At 30.5% G+C, this 25756-nt stretch overlaps 1 protein-coding gene across 1 annotated transcript in view; it reads right to left on the bottom strand.

Moving 5' to 3' along the window:
- The window catches only part of Csas (CMP-sialic acid synthase), a 121509-nt gene that overhangs the window by 28574 nt on the left and 67179 nt on the right, over positions 1–25756 (bottom strand). The window contains exon 3 of the mRNA XM_065505917.1: positions 25097–25301. Within this exon, the coding sequence (XP_065361989.1) occupies positions 25097–25301 (205 nt within the window). The remainder of the gene's footprint in view (positions 1–25096; positions 25302–25756) is intronic.

Below are 25756 nucleotides of genomic sequence, written 5' to 3'. Positions count from 1 at the left end.
TCTTCTTTTCCATACTGAATAGAGCTTTTCTCGTAATTTAATAGCTGACTTGACTTCATTATTAAACCACGGCTGTTTAAATGTGTTAACGGTTATCTTTTTTTTGGGAACATGTTTTTCAAACAAAAAAGAAATATTTTCTATGAAGCATTTGAGTTTATCTTTGACATCTGCAAAAAAACAGCATTCATTCCTATTACAGTTCACAGCGTCAATACTTAACTGGTGAATATTAATTCTTTTAAAATCGAACAAGTTAAAGTATGTTAACATCTCATTATAATTCATATTAATATTGTATACATAAAACAGCATATCATGGTCAGAGATTCCAGCTAAAGATAACTGATCAAAATGAATAGTAGTAGAAGCATCTGAGACACACATAAGATCAAGTAAAGATGGTTTGACATTAGGTGCAAATCTGGTATAACAGGAGTTAACAATATTCAATCCACACGAAGTCATGCTATTCAAAAGATTTATTGATCTCGTATTGTCCAAAGACAAATCATTATTAAAGTCTCCACACACTATGATATTTTCATAATTCATAATAAATTGATTAAGTTTTTCAAAAAAAACCGTCAATAAATTAGTTTTATGAAGATTATATACACACACTACAAAACATTTGGTATTGTTAACACCTTCAAATTCAACACCAAGATATTCAACCGTCTCGCCTGTCTCGGATTTCAAAATAATCTTTGATCTTAAGCCCTTTTTAAAAAAGATTGCAATACCTCCACCTCTTGATCCCGTTCTTCTGTCATGACGTATCAAATTAAAGTTTAAAAGTCTATACATATCATCATCGTTTTCAGGATCAATCCACGTTTCATTAACTCAAAGAACATCAACCTTACAGTTAGAAAAAATGTAGTTAAGGTAGTCAACTTTAGAGTTATTTAAGCTTCTAGCATTCATATGACAAATTTGAAAACCTTTGTAGTTACTACTGATAATATCAAGAATTGTTCTTAAATTGCATATAGTACTACTCGAAAATACTGTCATAATTAATTAATTGTATTGTATTATGTTTATTTAAAAACATCGCGATTGTTATTGAAAATGGCAGTATTAATAAAACATAAAAATTAAAAAAAATATATATTAAAGACAATAAACTAAAAGAACATAAATAAATATGGTTATACATTATATAAAATAAAGAAAAAAAATTAAATAATGTGTGCAATCAGGGCATCAACGCTCGATTTATCGTCAACTTGAGCTGCTTTATTATTTTCCCCAACTCTAACAAATACTTTTCCACGTATTGAGAACGAAGACTTTAATTTTCCCTCACGTTTCAGCCTCGAACAGTAGAACATCAATTCCCTGTTATGATCAGTAAGACACTCAGGAACATAAATATTAGTGTCTGAAACCCCACCAATGTCAGCTACATTCATCGATCTTTTACGAGTTTTGCAGAATCCTGCTATAGACCTAAACAGCTGATTCCTTTCATATGGTGAGTGAAGTTTAATCATAATCGAGGTGGATAAGTTTGTTCTAGATTTGAGTCTAAAAAATTCTCTTATTTTTGTTGGTTTCAATTTGATTGTGTGACATATTTTAGAGAAAATTTCTACAATATTCTCATTTTCTGATTCAGGAACACCACTTATAATTATCAGAAGCAACAACATTGTTCTGTAGAGTTTCAAATTTGAGTTTTATAGTTGATATTTCATTAGTTAATGCATTAGTATCTTCTCTTTGAGTACTTTCAACTAATTTTACTCGTTCGTCGATTTCATTAATTATTGTTTTCAAGTTAGTCAAATCACCACTCAATGTATCAATACGCTCCATAATCTTTTTCTCACTAGAGAAGTGTGTATGTGTGAGAGATTCAATGATTTCTTTTTTCTGATTCTCAAGTCTCTCATCCATTAACTGTAACCAATTAGTGGGAGAGGGGTACTCAGTGCGTTGAATTTTAGATTGCTGAGGAGGAGAGGGTGAATGTAGTTGTTTGCGAGCATAATCTCATATCCGACGTCAAGGGGTATGTTAACATTTCGCCAATTCATGACTTTTTGTCCCATATACAAAGTAATGCTGTGACTAATCATGAAGTCTGCACCAATGATTAGTTCGTCCACAATATCGGCAACAACAAAGACATGATTTACGCTAATACCACCAATAGTTAGTTTCACATTAACTTTACCATGGACAGCGGCAGGCTCTCCAGTAGCGGTGCGTAGACTTATATTGCAAATTATTTCCATCGATTTTTTTACTAAATCTGTTCTGATGATAGACTGCGACGCTCCCGTGTCCATAGTAAGGATGTGCTTCCGACCGTTGATGTACCCACTAGCAGTAAGATTCTTATTTTCCTGCTGCAGTACTGATATGGAGATGGTAGGGCCATCAGGTGTGGTTGTCAGATCCTGTCACTCAGTGCTAGCTCGCTTTAAAAGTGTCTCCTGTAATGCTTGATGATTCGCCAGCTGGTTATTTCTTGATGCTGAAACATATCTGATTCGCTTTCTCGGTGCTCTGCATCTTCGCTGAATGTGACCCACATTTCCACAGTTATAACATTTAACCTTGTCTTTATTTTGTCTCTTACCTAAAGCCTTTAAAACTGCTTCATTTAGTTTCTTTAATTCGTTGACCATACTTCTATCATTTTCAGCGACAACCTCGATTTTCTGCACATTACACATCTGGGGCTTTGAAATTATCTTTGCTGTTTCTTGTACCAGCGCCAATGAGACGGTTTCAAAGAATGATGACTTTGCACAGACCGCATATTTTATCTCAGGATCGCGAATACCATTCACAAATGCCTCTATCTTCAAATGCTCCATAATCGGATGGTTCTCCCCTGGATAAATAAGCTGTAGCAAACGCTCGATTTCCATCGCAAAATCTTGTAGCGTCTCATTGGCATTCTGCACTCTACCACGCAATTCCATTCGGTATAATTCTTTTTTATGTTCGCCACCGTACTTACGTTGTAGCGCCTCCATTAAGTCATCATAGCAATTTCTGTTGCTTACTGGTACGCTTTCAAGAACTATTGCCGCGCTTCCTTTCAAGGCCAAAATCAACTCTATAGCTTTATCTTCATTGCTCCATAAGTATCTCTTGGCAACTGTATCAAATTGGAATTTGAAAACATTAAATGGTGTGCTGAAGCCTTTATTTTACTAGATGCCTCTGGAATAATTCGCACCGGTCCATCTTGGCATTGAAGATTATTAATTTTCATTTCCAGATTGAGCAATTTATTATCAACATCTTGGGATTGTTTTTCTATACCGCTCTCTAAGTCGGACACCTTTTTCTCAATGTCATCCACTCTGCTGTTAATAACCTCAGACATTTCCAGTATTTTCTCATCTGTAGCTCGAGAGGATTCTTGAAGTTTCGCTTCCATTTCAGCTAAGTGTTTGATAGTTTCTTTGACTCCATCTTTAACCTCAGCGTTGACTTCAGCTAACAGCTTCTCGTTGTTGATTTTACAATGTTCTTGAACTTCAGCTAACAGCTTCTCATTGTTGACTCTAGAAGTTTCTTGAAGTTCAGCTAGAAGTTTCTCGTTGGCTGTTTCCATTTTTTCCATCATAGCCGCGAACATTGTGCTTAAATCCATGCTGCTTGTTGTTGAACGGGTAGAAACTTCCAATTCTTCTTTATACTCAAACTCGTAAGTTCCAATATCAATATCACTCAGCTTGAATTGATCTATGAGCCTTCTCTGCAAATCTGCCTTGTTACATGCTGTTGGTAGCTCCAACTTACTCAATTCTTTCTTGAGTTGTTCAATACCACTTCTGACACCAATTGTTACGTTTTAACCTTTTCAAAACGTTGGTTTATTTCCTTTAAATAAACCGGATACTTTTGATTGCAAATAAAAGCCGTTTAGTAGTTCAAAAATTGTAACAACACTTTATTTATTTGAAATGTAGAACAACCACAGAATTAAATAGTCACTCAATGTTTTTTATACACGTTTATAAATTCTCAGAAATACTTTATAATGTACACGAATTCACTTGAAAAATGCAGCACACTTTAAGGCATTCAGTTGATGTTTATTCGAATAGAGTCTCTGATAAACTGACTAACGACTGCAACTTCTGCCGCTATTTATAACACTGCCATCTACACTATAGATTGTTCTTTAACTGTCAAAGCTCGTGTTTTCGAAGCCTAGAGCATACGCCATCTCTGCACAGTGGTATGAGAAAAAAAAGTGTGAAATAAATCTGTAACTTCTAAATGCTTAGTCCGATTTGAATGAAATTTCACATGCGCAAAGAGGAAGTGTTGTCGAGTTTATGTTTTGAATTTGGACCTCATGGGCCAGGGGTCCCCAAAGTAGGACACCTCGGGTATGTTCAATTTTAAAAATAATCCTATTTCTTCGTTTGTGTTCCGGTTTCAAAAAAATTACGTATATGGAATCTTCTCGTCGAGCTCTACATAAAACCTCGCCTATCAATTATCTCTTATAGCTTAGGAGATATTCGCATTTGAAAATTAAATTTTCAACATTTTTACCCACCCTACTCCAGTTTTTTCCGATTTTCTCCATTTTTCTTTTATAGGTTTAACAACAAATGTATATATCAAATAAAGAAAGAATTGTTTAAAAATCATGACTAGGTCCAAAGTTACATGCATTTGAATTTAAAAAAATTAAAAAAGTCGATTTTTTGCTATTTTTTTGGGAAAAAAGTACTTTTATTCTTTTTAAGTTATCTAAAAAATTTCTAAGAGGAATTTGTACTTTTTGAAAAACTAACATTACATCAAATATTTTAAATATTTTCAAAAAACGCCTATTAAAAACGCCGTTAATCGGTTAACCGATTAATTTTGGACGGTTAACTGTTCGAATAATTTAAAATTGCCGATTTTCAAATAACAAATAAACCGATTAATTTGTGTCGATTAACCTATTAACCGAAATTTCTTTTTTTTGCACTTTAATTTTTTTTTGTATTTATTTTTCCGTTTCAATTCAAATACAAATTTCAAATTAAAACAAGTAAGAGTGCTATATTCGGCTGTGCCGAATCTTATATACCCTTCACCAAATTATACTTCAAAATTTTAAATATTTTTAGGTAAACAAAATTTAATTTTTTTTAGTTGTTTTTTTTCATTTTTTGAAAAAAAATTTATTTTAAATTTTTTTTTTTTAAATTTAAATTTTTTTTTTTTTAAATTTAAAATTTTTTTTTTTTAAATTTTAAAAATTTTTTTTTGGTTTTTAAAATTTTTTTTTTTGAAAAAAAAAATTCGGGTTAAAATTTTTTTTCCCGATTTTGACCCATTGTATGTCCAACTTGATATGGTCTTATATACGTCGTTGCAAATGTCTTTGAAATATCTATCATTAGATATCCATATTGTCTATATTAATGTCTTAGTAATCCAGATATAGGTCAAAAATTGGTCAAAAATCGAGGTTGTCCTGGTTTTTTCCTCATATCTCAGCCATTTGTGGACCGATTTTGCTGATTTTAAATAGCAAAATTCTCGAAAGCATGTCTGACAGAATTATTGAAGATTTGGATCCCGAAGATATCTGGGGTCTTCAGAAAACTGATTTCAACAGACAGACAGACGGACAGACAGACAGACAGACAGACAGACAGACAGACAGACAGACAGACAGACAGACGGACATGGCTTAATCGACTCCGCTATCTATAAGGATCCAGAATATATATACTTTATAGGGTCGGAAATGAAAAATGTAGAAATTACAAACGGAATGACAAACTTATATATACCCTTCTCACGAAGCTGAAGGGTATAATTAGATATTTTTGAACATCCAATAAATATGATTAGTGAGTATGTATAACAACTGACATATTTAATTTAGATTTGAAACATTGTTTGTATTTACATGTATAGACGAAATTTTTTTTGGAAATTAGTCTTTTATCATAACTAAACGAAACTATTAAATTAATCAAAATCTAAAACAATCCAAAAAGGAATATTCTTTATCATTCTTTTGATTTCTGAAACATATACAATCAGCGAGAGAGTTTTTTTCCAAGAAAAGTTTTATTAAATCTAAAGAAAAAAATCGTTTAAATTATATTATTTTTATAAAATATTATTTCAGAAGATCTCACTAAAACCCTAAAAAACTCACACATCGCTCATTTGCTGCAACAACGTCATAATTAAAAAAAAGTCATTTCGAGAAAAACGGCGACATGAAATAACACCCAATGAAATAACGCCCAATTAGGAAAATGAAATAAGTTCCAATAAAATTGGAAACATTTAAAATTAGGCTTTATTTCATTTTTTGGGGGGTTATTTCATTTTTAAATTGGGAATTATTTCATTATGAAATAACTCCCAAATGAAGTAAATTCAAAAAGAAAAAAAATTGGAGTTTACATCATATAAAATATTTTTGGGCTTTATTTCATTTTATTTGGGCCTTATTTCATTTTCATAAAAATGATTTGTTGACAAATTTTTAAGAGTACCGTGAAATAGCTCCCAAATGAAACAACTCCCAATGAAATAACTACCAATGAAATAATTCCCATGAAAAATGAAATAATTCCCAAACTTGAAAAATGAAATAACTACCAAAGGGTAAAATGAAATTACTCCCAATAATCGGCGGTTTCATAATTTTAAAAATGAAATAAATCCCAATAGCAATGAAATAATTCCCAATCCGAAGCAATTTATTTATGTAATCTAAAAAAAGGAACTATAAAAGTGAAATTATTCTTCGCTTACCAAACATTTTTTGTATTGCGGGCCTATAGCGTAGCGCAAAGTTTTACTCTTCTGTGGTGTATCAAAAACTGGCTTCGCTCAGAAAAATATTTTGCATTGCCGGCCTTCGGCCGTGCGCTAAGGTTTTCTCCTCCGGGGTGTATCAAAATCTGGCTTCGCTCAGAAAAGATTTCTTTCATTGCAGAAAGGTTTTATAATATTTCAGAAAACCGATTTTCATTTCGCACCAGATTAAAAAATCGTTGCAACATAACATAGGCCGACGATGTAAAAAGAATCTTTTCTGAGCGAAGCCGGTTTTTGATACACCCCAGAGGAGAAAACTTTTGCGACCGTCCAAAGGCCGGCAATGCAAAAAACTATTCTGAGCGAAGCCAGTTTTTGATGCAACCTAGAGGAGAAAACCTTAGCGCCCGGCCGACTTTTCTGAGTGAAGCCAGTTTTTGATATTTATGGGTTCTGCTTTTGCAAAGTAGATCCCAACAAAAATTAAATAACTCCCAATACAGTGAAATAACTCCTAATTCCCAAAATAAAATGAAATAAAACCCAACAATAATTTCATTGGGAGTTATTGCATTATGAAATAACTCCCAACAAAAAATTATGAAATAACTTCCAATGCGTTAGGAGTTGTTTCATAATGAAATAAGTCCTAAGTTGTATGACAAATTTGTTGGGTGTTATTTCATTTTTTCGTGGGGAGTTATTTCACGGTACCATTTTTAATAGTTTTCAAACTTGTGTTACAACTAGAATAGCATTAGAATTGGACTACTAGAAGATAGAGTGTTGGGATATCAATCTGAGGGTTGCGGGATCGATTCCCGCCAGAGACTCTGGGTGTATCTGCAGACAAGCAAAACGCTTCGCAGTTTGTGTGTTTTTTTTTTTAAACATTTGAACTTTGACATCAAACTAATTTTTGTTAATGGAATACGAAATTATGAGTAGTCGCCGTAGAAATGAAAATTGTTGTATTTTATTACTGAACAACAATTATGCTTAAAAAATCATTATACAAAAATACAGTGCTCTACATGTACTACGAAAAGAAGGTTTACTACTTTACAGAGACAAGTTTTGTAATGGAAAAAAGAATAGTGCCGCAGGCCAGAAATAGTTTGTAACAAAAATCGCGGCATTAATTAAGCTTAGAATTGGTCATTCCTCAAATCTTAATGTAAATTTGTTCTTGTATTTCCATTAACATTTGATCCTGCAAAGGTTACAACCACATATTTAAATACTTTAATTCAAAGGTGTTAAATATCAATGCAGCCACATACAAAACTGACTATGAGCAAGGTCTCTGTAATACAATAAGAACCGTATTTTCAGGTTCCAGAATATTTGGATGCTGGTTCCATTACTGCCAAGCATTACGTCGACAAATAACATCGAAACACAAAAATTTAGATAAATTCATATATGAAACACTAATAAATACATTTCATTAAAATTTAAAATATTAGGGTCTTATTTAATTTTTTTGGGACGTATTTCATTGGGCTTTATTTCCATATATTTTTTGGAAATTATTTCATTATGAAATAAAACCCAAATATTGGGAATTACGTTGTAATTTTAATTGGGAGTTAGTTCATTGAAATTGGGTGTTTATTCATTTTTTTTCATTTGGGAGTTATTTAATTTTTTTGGGTTTTAATTTATTGGGACTTATTTCATTTTCCTAATTGGGCGTTATTTCATTGGGTGTTATTTCATGTCTCCGAGAAAAACGTCTTTGAATGTTTTATGATATTTTATTTCTTAAATAAATTCTCAACAAATCATGCGATTTCAGAAATATAAATAGTAGATGTTAATATCTTTCTAATCTGTATTTAACCCAAATTTTTACTTATCAATTATACGAGAAAACATGAATTTTAATTTTGATGTTTACAACTAAAAAACACTCTAACACAAAAAACAATTGACTTTTTTGAAATCTGATAAAAATATGTGAAAGATTATATTTTGTATTACTCAGTTCATAGGTGATATGTTTACAAAAATGATCTCAAATGCCTTATTTGCTGTTTTTTATGTTTTGTACACAAAATTCGTTGTTGTATTTTCAATTTAAAATTAAAATATAAATTATTCGGTAAATCGAATAATTTTAAATTAACCGAATAAATCTAAACCCCGATTAATTAGTTGTTCCATTAACCGATTAAACCAGAAACCCGATTAATTGAATACCCTAGTTGGTAGGTAGACGCAAACATACTTTTTTATGAATTTCTACAGCCACTTTTTTACGATCAATCCTTAAATTTTATACCTATATAAATAAAAAAAAGTAATTATTTTATATAAAAATATTCTTTATTTAAAAAATGTATAATAAATTAATATAATTTTGTAAAATAATCGGACTCACAGTAGTCCATATCTAAAATATAAAGTAAGTCTTTAAATTTATTGAAGCGGAAATTAAAAACTTGGAACCGATAACAATCGAAACTGAAAATTATTCATTTAACATTTCCTTTGATTTAAAACTAACGATGATTGATGGGAAAGTTGGCAATGCTATTACAGGAACATCACCTACTTGGTACTGCTACATATGTGGTGACAACAAATCCGAATTTTCGAATATTTCAAAGGAGAGGACAATTAATGAGGAAACGCTAAAATTCGGAATATCACCCTTACATGCCCGCATACGATTTCTGGAACATTTTCTACATATAGCATATGATTTAAAGTACAGAAGCATACCGGAAAACGCAAACAAAACAGCAAATAACTATAAAGAGCTAGTGCAAATGAGAGCCAGTGAGAAAATAAGAATTCAAAAAGCGGATGGGATTAAATATTGACAAGCCACTCGCAGGATATGGAAGCACTAACGATGGAAATACCGCTAGGCGATTTTTCAAACATTTGAAACTACCTCAGAAATAACCGGAATTATTATGGAATTACTAAAAAGTCAATATTATTCTAATGGCTATAAATAGTAAGCATAAAGTGAACGCATCAAAATTTGGAGAGTATTCTATAGAAATTTCTAAATTTCTTTTGAAATTATATCCCTGGAAAGAAATGACACCTATAGTTCATTCAACATAATATTTTGCCTTTAGGAGAGCTTACAAAAGAACCCCAAGAATCGAGGAATATAGACTTTAAGCATATTCATCAGTTTAGCTCAAGGAAGTGTTCTAGAATGTCTCAAAATGAAGATATTTTTAATAATTTAATTCTATCTTCTGATCCTGTATTGTCTACAATAAGGAAACGTTGGATTTGTTACAGAACATTAGCATTTGAAAATATTCATGAATTAATAGACTTACTTTATATTTTAGATATGGACTACTGTGAGTCTGATTATTTTACAAAATTATATTAATTTATTATACATGTTTTAAATAAAGAATATTTTTATATAAAATAATTACTTTTTTATATTCATATAGGTATAAAATTTAAGGATTTATCGTAAAAAAAGTGGCTGTAGAAATTCATAAAAAAGTATGTTTGTGCCTACCTAACAACCCTTTTATGACTGAAAATAACAGTGTTAGGTAAATTCTCTGCGAGGTGTTATGTTTTCCCTAATTAATTTGCCACGTAAAAACATAAGGTCTACATGTTATATATCAATGGTTAGGGAATTTTGTCTATTTTTCAATAATATATATAACTTTTGTCAATTAAAAAAAATCATGGAATACTTTTGTTGAGCTGAAAAGCTGGGTGAAGGGGGAAAAGGCTGGATAATTGGAAGAGATGTTCAAACTCTCTGAGCCGAAACAAAATTGTTTAGATTTTGTTACTCAGAACAATTGGACAAATGAATATGGAAAATTGAAAGAAATAAGACAAAATAATTAGGATATTTTCGAATTATTTATTCAATTGCTTGAAGGATGGATTCTTACCAAGTAGAAGAAGTAGGAGTAATACAGCAGGCTACAGGTTAGAGTCAGATTTGTATCTCTCTCAAAAAGAAGTATTTATGACTATTGACGTTTAATTTAGAACTTATGACAATTGGAAGTGTACTGCAACACATATCATTCTGCATTTATATATATTAAGGAAAAATAGGAATTGCAGGGAACTGAGGAAAATCGCTAAGTGTTGTTTTTGGCGTAAACATTCCGCCCGCCTTGCAGTATACATGTAGGAAGAAAATAGAACAGTCGTAAATACTTGTTTTTGCTAGCAGAAAAGGAAATGTGTATAAACTTAAAAACTAATATTAGTAATTCAAGAAATTTGGAAATTAGGATTACATTTCAAATGATCAAAGAAATAGTACAATATTATAGAATTCAGTATTCTAAATTAAATATAAAATCAAGGATAAATTCAAGTTAGTTTGTTTTCATTTTGCTTATTGTTATTTTAAAGTGCGTTGGAATGGAAAAACTAAATCAGAGTGCCTTGTGTCGTGATTTTCGGTAAATATTATGAGTTTCGTTAAATAGAAAATGAAAACGCAATATTAAATGGATAGGAGAAAGGAATCGGAAAACATAGGATATTGTACGAATTTTAAGGAGAAAATTAAAATTTAATTCGGAAATATTAAATTTTGGAAAATATGCAAAATGGATTTTTACATAAGGAATAGTAAAATATTTTAATGGAGTATTGGATGCTATTAAGTGACTGGATCTCTTAATACCATTGGCTATTCGTATATGTAACGCATGACAAAACCCATGGATTCGGATTTTAGCATTCGGAATAATAATATTTTCAGGATTGGAATTCGAATCTCAATAGGAATGTAGTTTTTCGGAGAGATCGTCTGCAGCATGATTTTTGGTTGATTTGTTGATGAAGATTTTTTCCAATAAACTTCAGGATGAATTTTTGGATGAGGTTGTTTATCGTTTTCCATCCAATTTCTAATAGAAAATCCATCAGGAATGAACCTTTTTTCTTCTTGGATAGAGACAGCATCGGCATATATACATACATTTATGGAGAATATGACTAACTTTTGGATAAGTAGCCCTTTGGAGTAATGTCTGAATAGCTAGGTAAGGCGAGGAATTAACGCCGAGAGTCACTGTTGGTTCGTAATTTTGGACAATTACGTTTGGATTATTATGGATAAAAGTATGCTTCGGATCGACTAGGATTTGTCGATCCAATTTTTGGACAGCTGCATACTTGGAGAAACGGTCATTTGGAATTAATAGATTCAAGCCATTTTGTAGAATCGGAATAGCATGAAGGATATCATGAGCACTTAAATCATTAGGAGAAAGAAATGACTCAGTACTAGTAGCGCGTAGTTGGGAATATATATCTAAAATGTACTGCGGAAACATTTTGAATATATGGATAAAATCAATATATTCCTCATTTAGGCTTTTGTAAATCGATTTTAATTCAGTAATAAGTAATAGAAAACTTTTATTTTCTACAAATTTTGACAATACACTACTTGGAGATGGTTTTGTATTCATTTTCTCGAAATACACGTCCTTAATGGAATGGGATTCTATTTCTTCTCTTGCTGTCCCCAGTAAAACCTCTTTAGAATTTACGAAAAAAAAAAGATTGAACCATCTCAGCTCCTGGACTACTAGTGGACTTTAGAGAATTGGAATTAAGTTGAAAGGGAGCTGAATCAATATTAAGATTTGAATTTGGAATAGAACTTGGGGAAGATTTTTGTATGGATGTGTCGCAATATTCATGGAGTAAGGTGTTATGCCTTTTGTTACAATGGATGCAACTATTTTGGCTGTAACAGTTTCGGACTGAATGCGTTTTTGAGAAACAATTGAGGCACAAACTTTGACGTTTTATCTCATTGATGCGCTCAGAATTAGTCATTTGCAAAAACATTGGACATTTGCGTATTGGATGATTGTCGTTCGGACACCATTGACATTTGGACAAATTATTTAACTTTTTAGAATTTGATTCTGAAGGTTGGAAAGCAGTTGCACGAATTTCGGAAACGGAGGTCTGTCTGATGGAAGCTGGTGGAAAAGCTGTAGAAATTGTATCACATTCGACTGGAGACTGGACACGAAAGGTATCAGACAATTCGGATAAAAGATTGAGAGACATATTGGCAATCAATGTGAAAATCGGAATAAAAGTTCGCAAAAATACAACCAGCAGAAAACAAATTCAAGTTTGGAATTAGGACAAAATAGGATTTAATATTCAGAATTATTCTAAAAAATCTAATGAAATCAATTATTTGTTTAATGCAAAATTGAAAAATAAATATTTTAGGAAAATATTTTATTTGAAGAATTAATTGTTTTACAGAACTGGATTGTTAAAATCAACTGATCACAACTTTTTTTGCAAAACAACAACAACGCAACTAGAATTTGTTTATAATTGTAAGTCGATTAACCCTTTGGAGTATAGGAAAATAATTAAATAAATTTAAATTGATATAAATTATATGCAAGAATATTGCTTCTTTATAGGAAAAGGAACGACAAATAAATTTTAAGAATTATTTGCTGTATACAGAAATTTGTGGAATAAATTATTTACGGAATTAAATATTATTTATACAAATTTATTAAATTTATTGAACAACAACCGTAAATATTTTCATGAATTATATCAATTAATTTAAATAATTAATTTCAAACATAAATAAAATCATTAAAAAATTTTGAAAATAATTTAAAAAATTGTATGCACCCACCGGTCATACAAGGGTTAATGAAGATCAGTTGCGTATTGTAAGAATAAAGAGAAAAGGAAAATAGAAAGAAACTGAGTTCTGTTGATGTACATACGCACAAACAAGTGTACTTATGGGAATGTTTGTAACCACGCATAAACAAGTGCAATGCTTGTTAGTGTGATATACAAACGGACAAACGTATGTAAATTATAGGATTAATAACTATACAATATTAATAAGGAGAATTAATATTGTTTGGAAAGAAACAAAACAAATTGTTAAGAGAAATTATTAAGGAAAAACTGAAGTGTGTGGAATATTTTTCGATGGGAAGAAATAAATTAACCAAAAAGCATACAAGCATACAGGAATTGAAATTCAATTGAACCACGAACAATTTAAAAGAGAATTAGCTGTAAGAGATTACTCGGAGTTGAAATGGAATATTTATCAAATAAATATATTGGAGCCAAAAGAAATGAAATGGAGCAAATATACACGACAAAAACGAAAGAAATACCCTACGAAGGGTCACTAGAAAAGGAACAATTGTCGGTATATTTGTTCCGTACTACAAATGAAGTAAAAACTCTCGTTAAACTCTTACAGAGTATTTATGTAGTGTGAAACAATGTCGATGTTCACATGTAAATTTTATTCCTTGTGGATGAAATTCAATTGCCGTCGGCTTTTTGATTTATTTAAATTTGGATAAATATTTTTCACTTCACAAACACTCTTATTTATGCACTTTGGAATAAATATAAACAATGCAAAATGTAAGGAAAACAAACTAACCTGTGTATTTATTGTCGAAGAGAACTGATGAAAAACTATTTGTTGGTAGGAAATCCACAACAACTGAGTGAAATCTCAGAGAATAAGATGAATCTTCCAATGTTAATCCGGTTCGTGCTGGACCAAATGTTGAGCTGAAAAGCTGGGTGAAGGGGGAAAAGGCTGGATAATTGGAAGAGATGTTCAAACTCTCTGAGCCGAAACAAAATTGTTTAGATTTTGTTACTCAGAACAATTGGACAAATGAATATGGAAAATAGAAAGAAATAAGACAAAATAATAAGGATATTTTCGAATTATTTATTCAATTGCTTGAAGGATGGATTCTTACCAAGTAGAAGAAGTAGGAGTAATACAGCAGGTTACAGGTTAGAGTCAGATTTGTATCTCTCTCAAAAAGAAGTATTTATGACTATTGACGTTTAATTTAGAACTTATGACAATTGGAAGTGTACTGCAACACATAGCATTCTGCATTTATATATATTAAGGAAAAATAGGAATTGCAGGGAACTGAGGAAAATCGCTAAGTGTTGTTTTTGGCGTAAACAACTTTTTTGAAAAATATGACAAACATTTTTTTAATTTAATTTTTGCGACGATACAAATATTTCAAATTGAAATAAAATTTTTATTTCAATTTGAAATATTTTTTTAATGAAATTTTACCTTTATATAGATTTTTTTATTGAAAATGGAATAATAAAAACAAATTTTGAAATTTATAATCAGGAATCCGGCAATCCCAAAAAAGTATTGAAAAATCCCAAAAATGGAATTTTTTCGTTTTTTTGTCTATAATATCCATACCAGGGGCGGGGTTATCGGAACCCTTAACAAAATAATTAAGAACATATTGGGCCATCTAAAATAGGTTTCTATATTTTGATATCGACTATGCGATTTGAGAATCGCATAGCAAAAAATCGCCTTTTTTTAAATTATTTAAATTCAAATGCATGTAACTTTGGACCCAGTCATGATTTTTAAACAATTCTTTATTTGATATTTGGAACCGCGGTCATCAAAAAACTGGAGTAGGGTGGGTAAAAATGTTGAAAATTTAATTTTCAAATGCGAATATCTAATATAATTGATATCTACGACGAGGTTTTATGTAGAGCTCGGCGAGGAGATTCCATATACGTAATGAAATCGGAACACAAACGAAGAAATAGAATCATTTTTAAAATTGAACATACCCGAGGTGTCCTATTTGAGGACCCCTGGCCCCGCTCCTGGTGGGCCCATGAGGTCCAAATTCAAAACTTAAACTCGACAACACTTACTCTTTGCGCATGTGAAATTTCATTCAAATCGGATTAAGCGTTTATTTCTCTCTTTTTTTTTTTAAACCATTGTGCTCTGGTGATTTTTCTACAATGTTCTTTAACTGTAAAAGCTAGCAAACATTCAGCGTTGCCATACTTACGATCAATGATCAACTCAAAGCTTTTATTTAATGTTAATAATGCCCACAGATATGTTACAGTTTGAGAGGCACTGCTTTCAAATAGCATTATGCAACTTTAAAGCAGCCGTTAAAATCGTTATATTTGAATTCAAGTACAATTTCGTAACAATATTTTGTTTCATTTTACACTTTTTTTGTTGCAATTCAATCGTTTCATGCGGAAAATTTTTCGATTCGAGAAATACATAAACGGGCTACTGTTCATATTTGCGAAAAATTATGGTTTTATATGCGAAAAATTTTATATCCAAGAAATGATCAGCTGTTGGTTTTAATTTCGTGCGAAAGAAGTGTTGCTTATGTTATTTCGTGTGGAAAAATTAGGTTGCCAGATGTTTTCTACAATAAGAACAGAGTACTGCTTTTGCGAAATTATTTCGCACATATTTCATTCCAAATATTTTATACATATGTAGTTTGACAGCATTTCGCACGAAATTTTGAACAGAGTACTAACTAGGGTTGCCAGCCGGGCTGGACTTGGCTGGATTGTCCAGCGTTTTTGATGCCTGTCCAGTTTCAAGCTAAAATTGAATTTGTCCAGCTAAATAGAAATTTTGCACAATTGTATCCATAAATGAAAATTTACTTACTAATTTGTACTCAGTAATAACATATGCAAAAACGTGTATGTATGTATGTATTTTTTGAAGAAAGGAACAAAACAAATGTCAAAAAGTTTTATGGGAATACGTGTCATATGGAATTTCTGATAATGATGCCGATGATGAATGTAAAGGATTATCTGAAGCATTTTTATATGGAATTTACAATGCAGGAATTTACAACTCTTGAGAATGACTCTTGTACAGGTTTAGATTTGCACGATTTAATGACCGTACTTATGAATAGCCACAAATGTAGAATACATACACATTTTTTGGCACCAAAGTTAACAGCATTTTGAAAAAAAAAGTTCGCTTAATGAATATAAAACTTTTAAGACGGAATTAGAAGACTTTTTAAAAACAGCAGTTAGCTATTTAGAAAATCGTTACGACTTTGATGATGGCTCCTCTTTTTTAAAAAGTACAATTTTTAAATTTATAAAATGTCCTTTTTTCTTGGGAAGATTTAAAAAAAAACTTGAAATATCTGAAGAACTAGATAGCGATAAAATATGTATCAATTACTGCTTCTTCGAGAAGCTTATAAACAAATACCAAGAGATTTGGTTCTATTTTGTTTATCAAAGGTGAAAATAATGAATTCAAGAATTTTAGAAAAGTTGTATGTTTCGTATTTTCAATACCAGTAAGCAACGCTATTTGTGAAAGAGTTTTTCATATTTTAAACAATTTCTATACTATAGAAAGAAACCGAATGTCATTGAACCTGGTTTGAGCTGAAATATTAATACGAACAAATTTAGAGGAATCTTGTGCAGATTTTCAAAATTGTTTACAAATCTCTAAAGGTTTGGAATTGGCCAAATCCGTAAGCTCAAGTGTTTTTAGTATTTAATTAATTACTTTTAATTCTTTCGATTTTGTAATCGATATTCAGTCCAATTATGAATAAAAAATTCCGCTGGAGTTTTTTCCCATTGAATTTGAATAGGTAAAATTAGAAAAGGGAAAAACTCCCGGAGAATTTTTATTCATAATTGGGATTTAAGAAAAAGTAAAAAATTTACCTTTTCTCAACTTTTATTTTTGAAAGCTTTTTTTATTATTATCAAGTAAACCTTAAACTTGAAAAGAGAACAAGCGAGGACATACAAATACCTTTTTCAAAGATTTATAAACGCTCTCAAAATTTTGAGTTATTTTGAAACAAATTTTAAACAGTTACGGAAAGGAAAAGAATTAAGCTTCCATAAAATGTATGCATAAAATTAATTTTAAAGCGTAATAAGTTTTTTCTAAACCCATTAAAAAATTAAAATCGGACAAAAACTGATTGAGTTACTGTTCGTTATTGACGAACATCACTGAAAACGGTTTTTTCGATTAACTTCTGAATTAGAGGGTGTTTCTTGTACTGGCCAGGAATAAGGAATGAAAATTAACAAACAGAAACATCTGTTGTGATGTTGGGGGTTACCAGATGTTGGCGGCGCTGGTATAATCGCGTATGCCGGGCTGTGGCTCGCCGGATGGGGTGGTTCTTGCCAACACCGGTAACATTGTTCTGGCGTACAAAAAAAAATATATACCAGCTTGAGGGGAGTTGATAAAAACGAAAATTTAGGAACCCGAAGGGAGTGATGAACGCAAAACATAGAAACACAAACTCAAATAAACAAATTTTCTGTCAAAACTAATCCTCATGTCGGCTGATGGACTGCCGACATATTGTTCCCACCCACAGGACCCTACTGTCCTTTCCATGGCAACTTAATGGGTTCAGTAGTTGCCCCTAACTAACCCTACACACACACCACTAGATTATATTACCCCAATCACTTACCTTTTTTCTTTTTTTATAAATAAAATTTTTCACAAAAACTTTTATTCACAATTTGTTTTGATTTCACGGTGCGCCACTTACCCACTTCCCAATCCAATTCACAGCAAAAGAGATCGATCCACCGGTCAAACCTCCGCTCATCACCTCGGTGTTCTTATATTTGTTCCAGGCAAAATAGCTTGTCAGCAATCTCTTTTGCCTGGCACCTGTATTTTGTTTGTTTTTTTATTTCACTCCTTTCTAGTCTGTTTCCTTTTTGTCGCTGTCAAAACCTCTTTGACATCTGTCATCCTTTTCCGCGTTGCCAACCTCTTCTCCAACATCTACAGGGTGCACACGACATTCTCAACAAGGCCTATACCCACGCTATGTAATTTTCCATGTTGTTTCCACTGTCTCACAGTGTAATACATATACAGTGGGGAGCTCAAATGAGTACATGTTTCTATTTTGTGCACTTCTTATGGAATAAAAATAAAACTAATAAAGCAAATCCAAAAATTTTTCCTGTCATTTATTTTATGTCTAATATGTAACAAAATGAATTACAAATCAAAACAAAAAAACATCCAGTTCTAAATAAAAAAAACAGACAAAACTAAAATAACTCGCATGTACTCAATTTTGCACCCCACAACAACTTAAGGGAAGAATTGCATTTTTTAAAAAAATTTTCCAAAAATTACGTAAATAAAATTTTACACGCATTGGCACATTTTCTATAAATTTATCATTAACTTTTTTTGGAATACTCTCTCTCTCGTGCTCAATCCGCTGTTAAAGCTCGTACGAATTGGTAGGAGTTAATCGGTTTGTTTCAACCGCCAATTCACGATTCACTAAAAATTCTCAATAGGATTGAACTCAAGACATTGAGCTAATAACTGCATTAATAAGAAATTTTTCTACGAACACCATTCTTTACGATTTTTGACGTGTGCATTGGGTCACCATCCTATTGAAAAATTACATCATGTTGTTCAATGTCATCGCGCCGCTAAAACCATGTTATACCATGTCATCGCGCCACGAAAACCGTGTTGTACCATGTCATGCCTATAACTATTGATGTTATTATGTGTGGTAACTTGAGTTGAAATGAAATTGTACACAACCACAAAGTATACAGAGGCGTCAAATTTGACAGTTCAAAAACACTAAAATCAGCTTTTTTTGAAATTGTTTCGATAGAAAGAGAAAACAAATTTGCGGTTTGATACAGATAGTGCGTTAAAACAAACAACTATATAAATAAGCACAAAACCAAACCAGTTGAAATTGTTTCGAGCGAAAGAGACAAATATATTTTTTTTGCCGTGTCGCCTCTGTATACTTTGTGACACAACTGCTGAGCAGTGAAAATCTGAGAAATATTATTATTTAGCATTATATTTTTTTTAAATATTAAGAAATAATAATATAAGGATTTTTAAAAAATATAAATAATAAAGTGTAACACAGCGAGAAGAAATTCATAATTGGAATGAATTTTTTAGTAAATATTATTAATCGAACTTGAATTTTTTCCTAACTTTTTCATTGAAGGAAATTTTTACACAAATTTGTTGCTATTTAATAATAAATTGCATTACCCAATGATTTATGTAGTTCAAATATTTTTGTATAATATCCCAATATTGGCCAATATTTCTAAATGTATCGGAAAGTCTGAAACGTAAAGAATACAATTAATCCAATAACATTAGAGCATTTTATCTTCTTCAAAAAATGCAGTAAATTTCGCCCATATTTTCTCAATGTCTAGCTGAAAATCATAAAAAATTACATATGTACATACATACATACATATGTACATAAATATTTTCTAATAAAAATTTTAAACATTTTTGAATAACATAAAAATATATGTATGTAGATGAAAATTTAAATAATTTTTTTCAAGCCGCCTAGATTTTATTTGAGAACAAAATCAATGAAATCAATTCATTTTATTTTAGTTAAAACTATTTTTCTGTGAAGTTACACAGAAAAAACTATTTCTTAAACCGTTTCAATTCAAATATTTGTCACATATTGAACTGGTTTAAATTATGTCATAATTAAATCAAGTATTCATTTGCTCAAAAACAAAATTTCTTGATATTGATATCTTGGAATTATAGTTCACACAATATTTAAAAATAACTAGTTACTTTGTATGGGAGGTGACTCTCCACCTGTTCCGATCCGTCCCATTTTTGCTTAAACTTCATGCAGTGATAAGAAATTGATTCGTATAAAGTTTAAAGACCGTCACAATTATAGTTCTGCAGATATTATAAAATAACTATTTACTTACATATTGAGAAAATAAAAAAAAATTATTAAAATCTTCTTCTTCATTGTTTTCTTTAGCAACTCTATAACACTTAAAACAGAGCGAAATCAATACTGCTTAATTGTTTCTCTTTTTTTAACAACAACAAATTGGAAAAACACGCATTGCTTTGTTTACTTTTTAGCTTAAGGTTCACATGTACACGTTTTTGCATATGTGTTAAGGTAGGGTCACACATGGCAAATATTTGACCACTAAATAAAATATATTTGAATTCTTTTATTTATTTTCAAAAACTGCTTTTACTTAAGACAATTCAAATCAAATATTTAGTTTTATTTTAATTGATGCTGTTTGATCTTACAAAACACTCGTAAGAGTAAACACGCCAAACAAATTTATGCTATAAAAAGTGGTTACGCTTTTTTGAGTAAATATTTGCCATATGTGACCGTACCTTTAGTAACATCTTTAAACGCTTATAACCCCTAAAAAACTGATTTCAGTAAAATATATATTCTGCACTTCTGTTAATAAATCCCTTTAAAATGGTATATTTCTTGTCCAAATTGAAAGAAATCGACTTACCTATTAATATTATGATATATGAAAAACATTACATTTTTAATTCCATAAAAATTATTGGCATTTTATGGCATATATTCCACATATTCCTTTTTAAGTAATAATATAACAGGTAATATTACTAAATATTGTAAAATTTTCCAAAACAACATTTAAAAACCCATTGATGTACTTTCGTATTTTTATTTTGACCTACTATATAATATAAATATAAATTTTAGTTGTATTTTTATAGTCTATTTTTTCTTATTGCACACAATAAATACTACAAATGAATTGAAATCATCTCATAAAACAAATGCCTCATACAAGATTTAAATGACTTGAAATTATTTTCCATGTCATTCATGTCATCTGTTAATTTTTTAGTGTTGTGTGTGTTATGATGTTGCTAAAATTATGCTGCATTTGATTTTGGTTTTGATATATGTACATTAGAGTGCTCCAAAAAAATAAAATTGCGAATTTTGACCGTCCCCCCTCTAGAATTGTTCTATGTATTGTAGAAACACATTGTGTAAAATATTAACATGATAGGATAACGTTAACTGGTGGCGCAACGACGCTGAAGTTTTGAGGTGCATTTACAAGGGGAAAATATGCAATTTTTCAGTTTTTGTAAAAATTTTGCCATTAAATAATGACTTTTACAATTTAATTTAAAAGAATCGAAATGTGTACGTAATTGTCGTTATAATAAGATATAAAAGACAAAAATTGGTGAAAAAATTTTAAAGTTATTAAAAAATCGCCAGGCCATTAACGTGTCTCTGGCCACTAGAACAAGAAATTTATGAACAAAATTAACATATTTTGAAAAATAATAAAATAAAAGCTTATTTTTACTTAAAATATATCCATATTTACTTGTATATGAGTTTTTGTCCTCGTAGGATACCGTTAACCTATTCGCAGGTATGACCAAAAAAATTAAATTTTTTTAACGGCAGTTTCAAAACTCCAATTTCAAATTTTTAAAAATTTTGTTAAACAAATTTCAGAATTTTTTGATCATCACATGGGGATTTATTGACAACATAATAGGGAATAAAAATGTGAAAAAAGTATGTCAATACCTCCTATAGTTTTTCCGTACCTGCGATATAAATTTTGCGATTTTCGAGAAAAACTAATTTTTTGGCCATATTTTGGGGAATGACCAGAATTTCATTACTATAATGATTTTTAAGTAAAAGCTATTCAGAATAATATAGTCCAGGTAATTTTAAATATAGTCTGAAAGTTTTACTAAAATCGGAAAACTTTAACCCTTAAATCGTGAAGGTCAAAGGTCAATTTTTTCAATATTTGGAATTTCTCATGGAAAGATAGCGAAATATTATATATTTTTGGGCCGATTTTGATGAAACTTAAGAAAAATATAAAATGAAGTCTAGTATTCACAATAACAGTACAAAAATGGAAATTAACCCTTAAGAGTACTTGGGGCAAAATTAATGTGTTTTTCGTGATTTTAAAAGTTGAGGGTCATTTGGACCCCAAGTGCTATTAAGGGTTAATTTCCATTTTTGTACTGTTATTATGAATACTAGACTTCATTTTATATTTTTCTTAAGTTTCATCAAAATCGGTCCAAAAATATATAATATTTCGCTATCTTTCCATGAGAAATTCCAAATATTGAAAAAATTGACCTTTGACCTTCACGATTTAAGGGTTAAAGTTTTCCGATTTTAGTAAAACTTTCAGACTATATTTAAAATTACCTGGACTATATTATTCTGAATAGCTTTTACTTAAAAATCATTACAGTAATGAAATTCTGGTCATTCCCCAAAATATGGCCAAAAAATTAGTTTTTCTCGAAAATCGCAAAATTTATATCGCAGGTACGGAAAAACTATAGGAGGTATTGACATACTTTTTTCACATTTATATTCCCAATTACGTTGTCAATAAATCCCCATGTGATGATCAAAAAATTCTGAAATTTGTTTAACAAAATTTTTAAAAATTTGAAATTGGAGTTTTGAAACTGCCGTTAAAAAAATTTAATTTTTTTGGTCATACCTGCGAATAGGTTAACAGTATCCTACGAGTACAAAAACTCATATACAAGTAAATATGGATATATTTTAAGTAAAAATAAGCTTTTATTTTATTATTTCTCAAAATATGTTAATTTTGTTCATAAATTTCTTGTTCTAGTGGCCTGAGTCACGTTAATGGCCTGGCGATTTTTTAATAACTTTAACATTTTTTCACCAATTTTTGTCTTTTATATCTTATTATAACGACAATTACGTACACATTTCGATTCTTTTAAATTAAATTGTAAAAGTCATTATTTAATGGCAAAATTTTTACAAAAACTGAAAAAACTGCATATTTTCCCCTTGTAAATGCACCTCAAAACTTCAGCGTCGTTGCGCCACCAGTTAACGTTATCCTATAATCCTAATATTTTACACAACGTGTTTCTACAATACATAGAACAATTCTAGAGGGGGGACGGCCTGTACCTAGAAAGTTTTTTTCGTCCATACAATCTTGGAGCACTCTAATGTACATACATTGCCTTTGCGTGTTGCTGTTAAGTAGGTAAAAGAACATAACATGACAAAAGCATCATGTGGCAATTGTCTTCATGTTAAACAATGCAGCTTATGTAGGTCTTTAATACACAGTAAGCATTTTGTATGCCGGCATTATGAAACAGTATACTTTGTTCAAATACAAAGCAACTAACATTTTGGAAGTCAGCCAAGCAGTGTTAAAAAAACACTAATGCTATATTCACACTTGGGCTTTTAAACGCGTTTAAGCAAAATTTTGATTAAGTTAATCAAAGCCGTTCACATTACATTTGAGATGATTAAGTTGACACTAAAATGATTAAGTTGACAAATAAAAAACAACAAACAAATTTATATTTCTTTAAGGCATTAAATATGGAAATAAATACTTTATTAAAGATACCAGCAGATTATTTTAAACTTTTTAATTATGAAATTGTGAACATTGATGAATTATTTAAGGTTTTTTAAGGAAAAAAAAACGTCTGTCAATATTTATTTATCGGTACTACACTAAAAGGTGGCCGATGCTACACCATCATCAGTTTGAGGTATGTTCAGTTGATCCTACATGATTAATGTAGTGATTAAGATTTAATCATTTCAATTTGAAGTGATTAACAAATCATTTAAATGTATGGATAATCATCACGATTTTGAAGTGATTAGAGCTTAATCACGTTTGAGATGATTAACTCTGCAAATGTGAACATAGTATAACATTTTAATGATTGTGAATTTGTACATATTCAATATACCGTACACTATGATTGTGAGATGATGTTCCGTTCACTAGTAATAAGGTACGGAACATTCACTACGTTTAAAGTATTTTTAGCGAACATTTAGCGTAGATTTTGGTGAACATTGATATATTTAATACAAAAATAATGACGGAGAAGTAAGAAACTCGAATGATATATATGTATTTATAAATCTGTTTGTAAATCATTTATTTCGAATGAAATAAAAAATAAATTCTTTACTTTTGAATAGGAATTTAATAAAATATGGGAAATACGAGTGTTGTTTTTGTTATCACATAGCACTCCTCTATTTGACAGTAGAGTTTCCTCTATATATAAATTTCTCTGATATGTTATTTCATTGGAATTTTTGTTTTTGACGATGATTACAGCTCAAAATTCTTTTTAAAACTGTCAGTATCATAAAATATCATAAATTATGTATGTACATATAAATTGAAAAACGCTTTCCATCAAATTTGCATTGGCAATTATTACAAGTACATACCATAAAAACCATTTGAATTGGCACAAAAAATATAAGTGCCTATTTTTTAAATTTTTAGGTCATATTTTGATTTTTTTGATAATAAATGCATGGAAATCCACCCCCTAGTTATAGCCATCTATTAATAAATAAATAATAATAAAACACATTTGAGGAGCCGCAGAACAAAAGATACTTTTTCTAATGTGTTGAAATCTTCTAGAAAAAAATTAATATCTCCATATTTTTAAATTTTCAAAAAAGTACCTTTAGTTCTGCTGCTCCTCATTTTGTTCTTGCAGATCTTATTACATTTGTCCTATATTACTTTAGTTCCGTTTGGAACACGCTATTCTAAAATCGAAACTTACCTTTTAGCAGCGAAGACACAGGGACACGATTTGAATTTATTAAACGCTTCCACAATGTATTTCTCCTTCAAAAATACGGACGTACATTGAAATAAAGCAAATTTTTTAACAAAAGTGTGTTTATATAAAAATTCTCTCACTGCTTCCAAAGATGAAGAATGATCTTGAGCAAATACATGAAGTCGCCGATACACCAGAGCATCATCTATAATTAAAATCGTTACAATGATATTTGTAATAATGTTTTACTGTTACGACATACATACAAGACGCCTGCACAAATGCATTTGAACGCACAATGCAGACCATCTAGAATTTTTAAATACATAAGCGGTATTCACTGTTAAGTGCGAATGGTCTAGCATCATTGCAAATGCAAAATTTTACCGTAATCCAATAACAAAATACACACAAAAACATTTACAATTTTGCATTTGCAATGATGCAATACCATTCGCACTTAATACTGAACTCCGCTATACTTTAAAGTTGTGTAGTCGCGAAAACCAATTACTGAAAGCAGTGCTGCACACTGAGAAAAGTGGTAATAAATATGTAACTTATAAACGAATAACCCGATTTTAATAATAAATCCAATGGATATAGAGGAGGTGTTTATAAGTTTATGTTTCGAATTTCGGCTTAAAACAACAAGGGTAT

This window comes from Calliphora vicina, chromosome 3, assembly GCF_958450345.1.
Source record: "Calliphora vicina chromosome 3, idCalVici1.1, whole genome shotgun sequence".
Classification (NCBI taxonomy): Eukaryota; Metazoa; Arthropoda; class Insecta; order Diptera; family Calliphoridae; genus Calliphora; species Calliphora vicina.
Note: the sequence above shows the minus strand (reverse complement) of the source record. Positions and strands in the feature narration are given on the sequence as shown.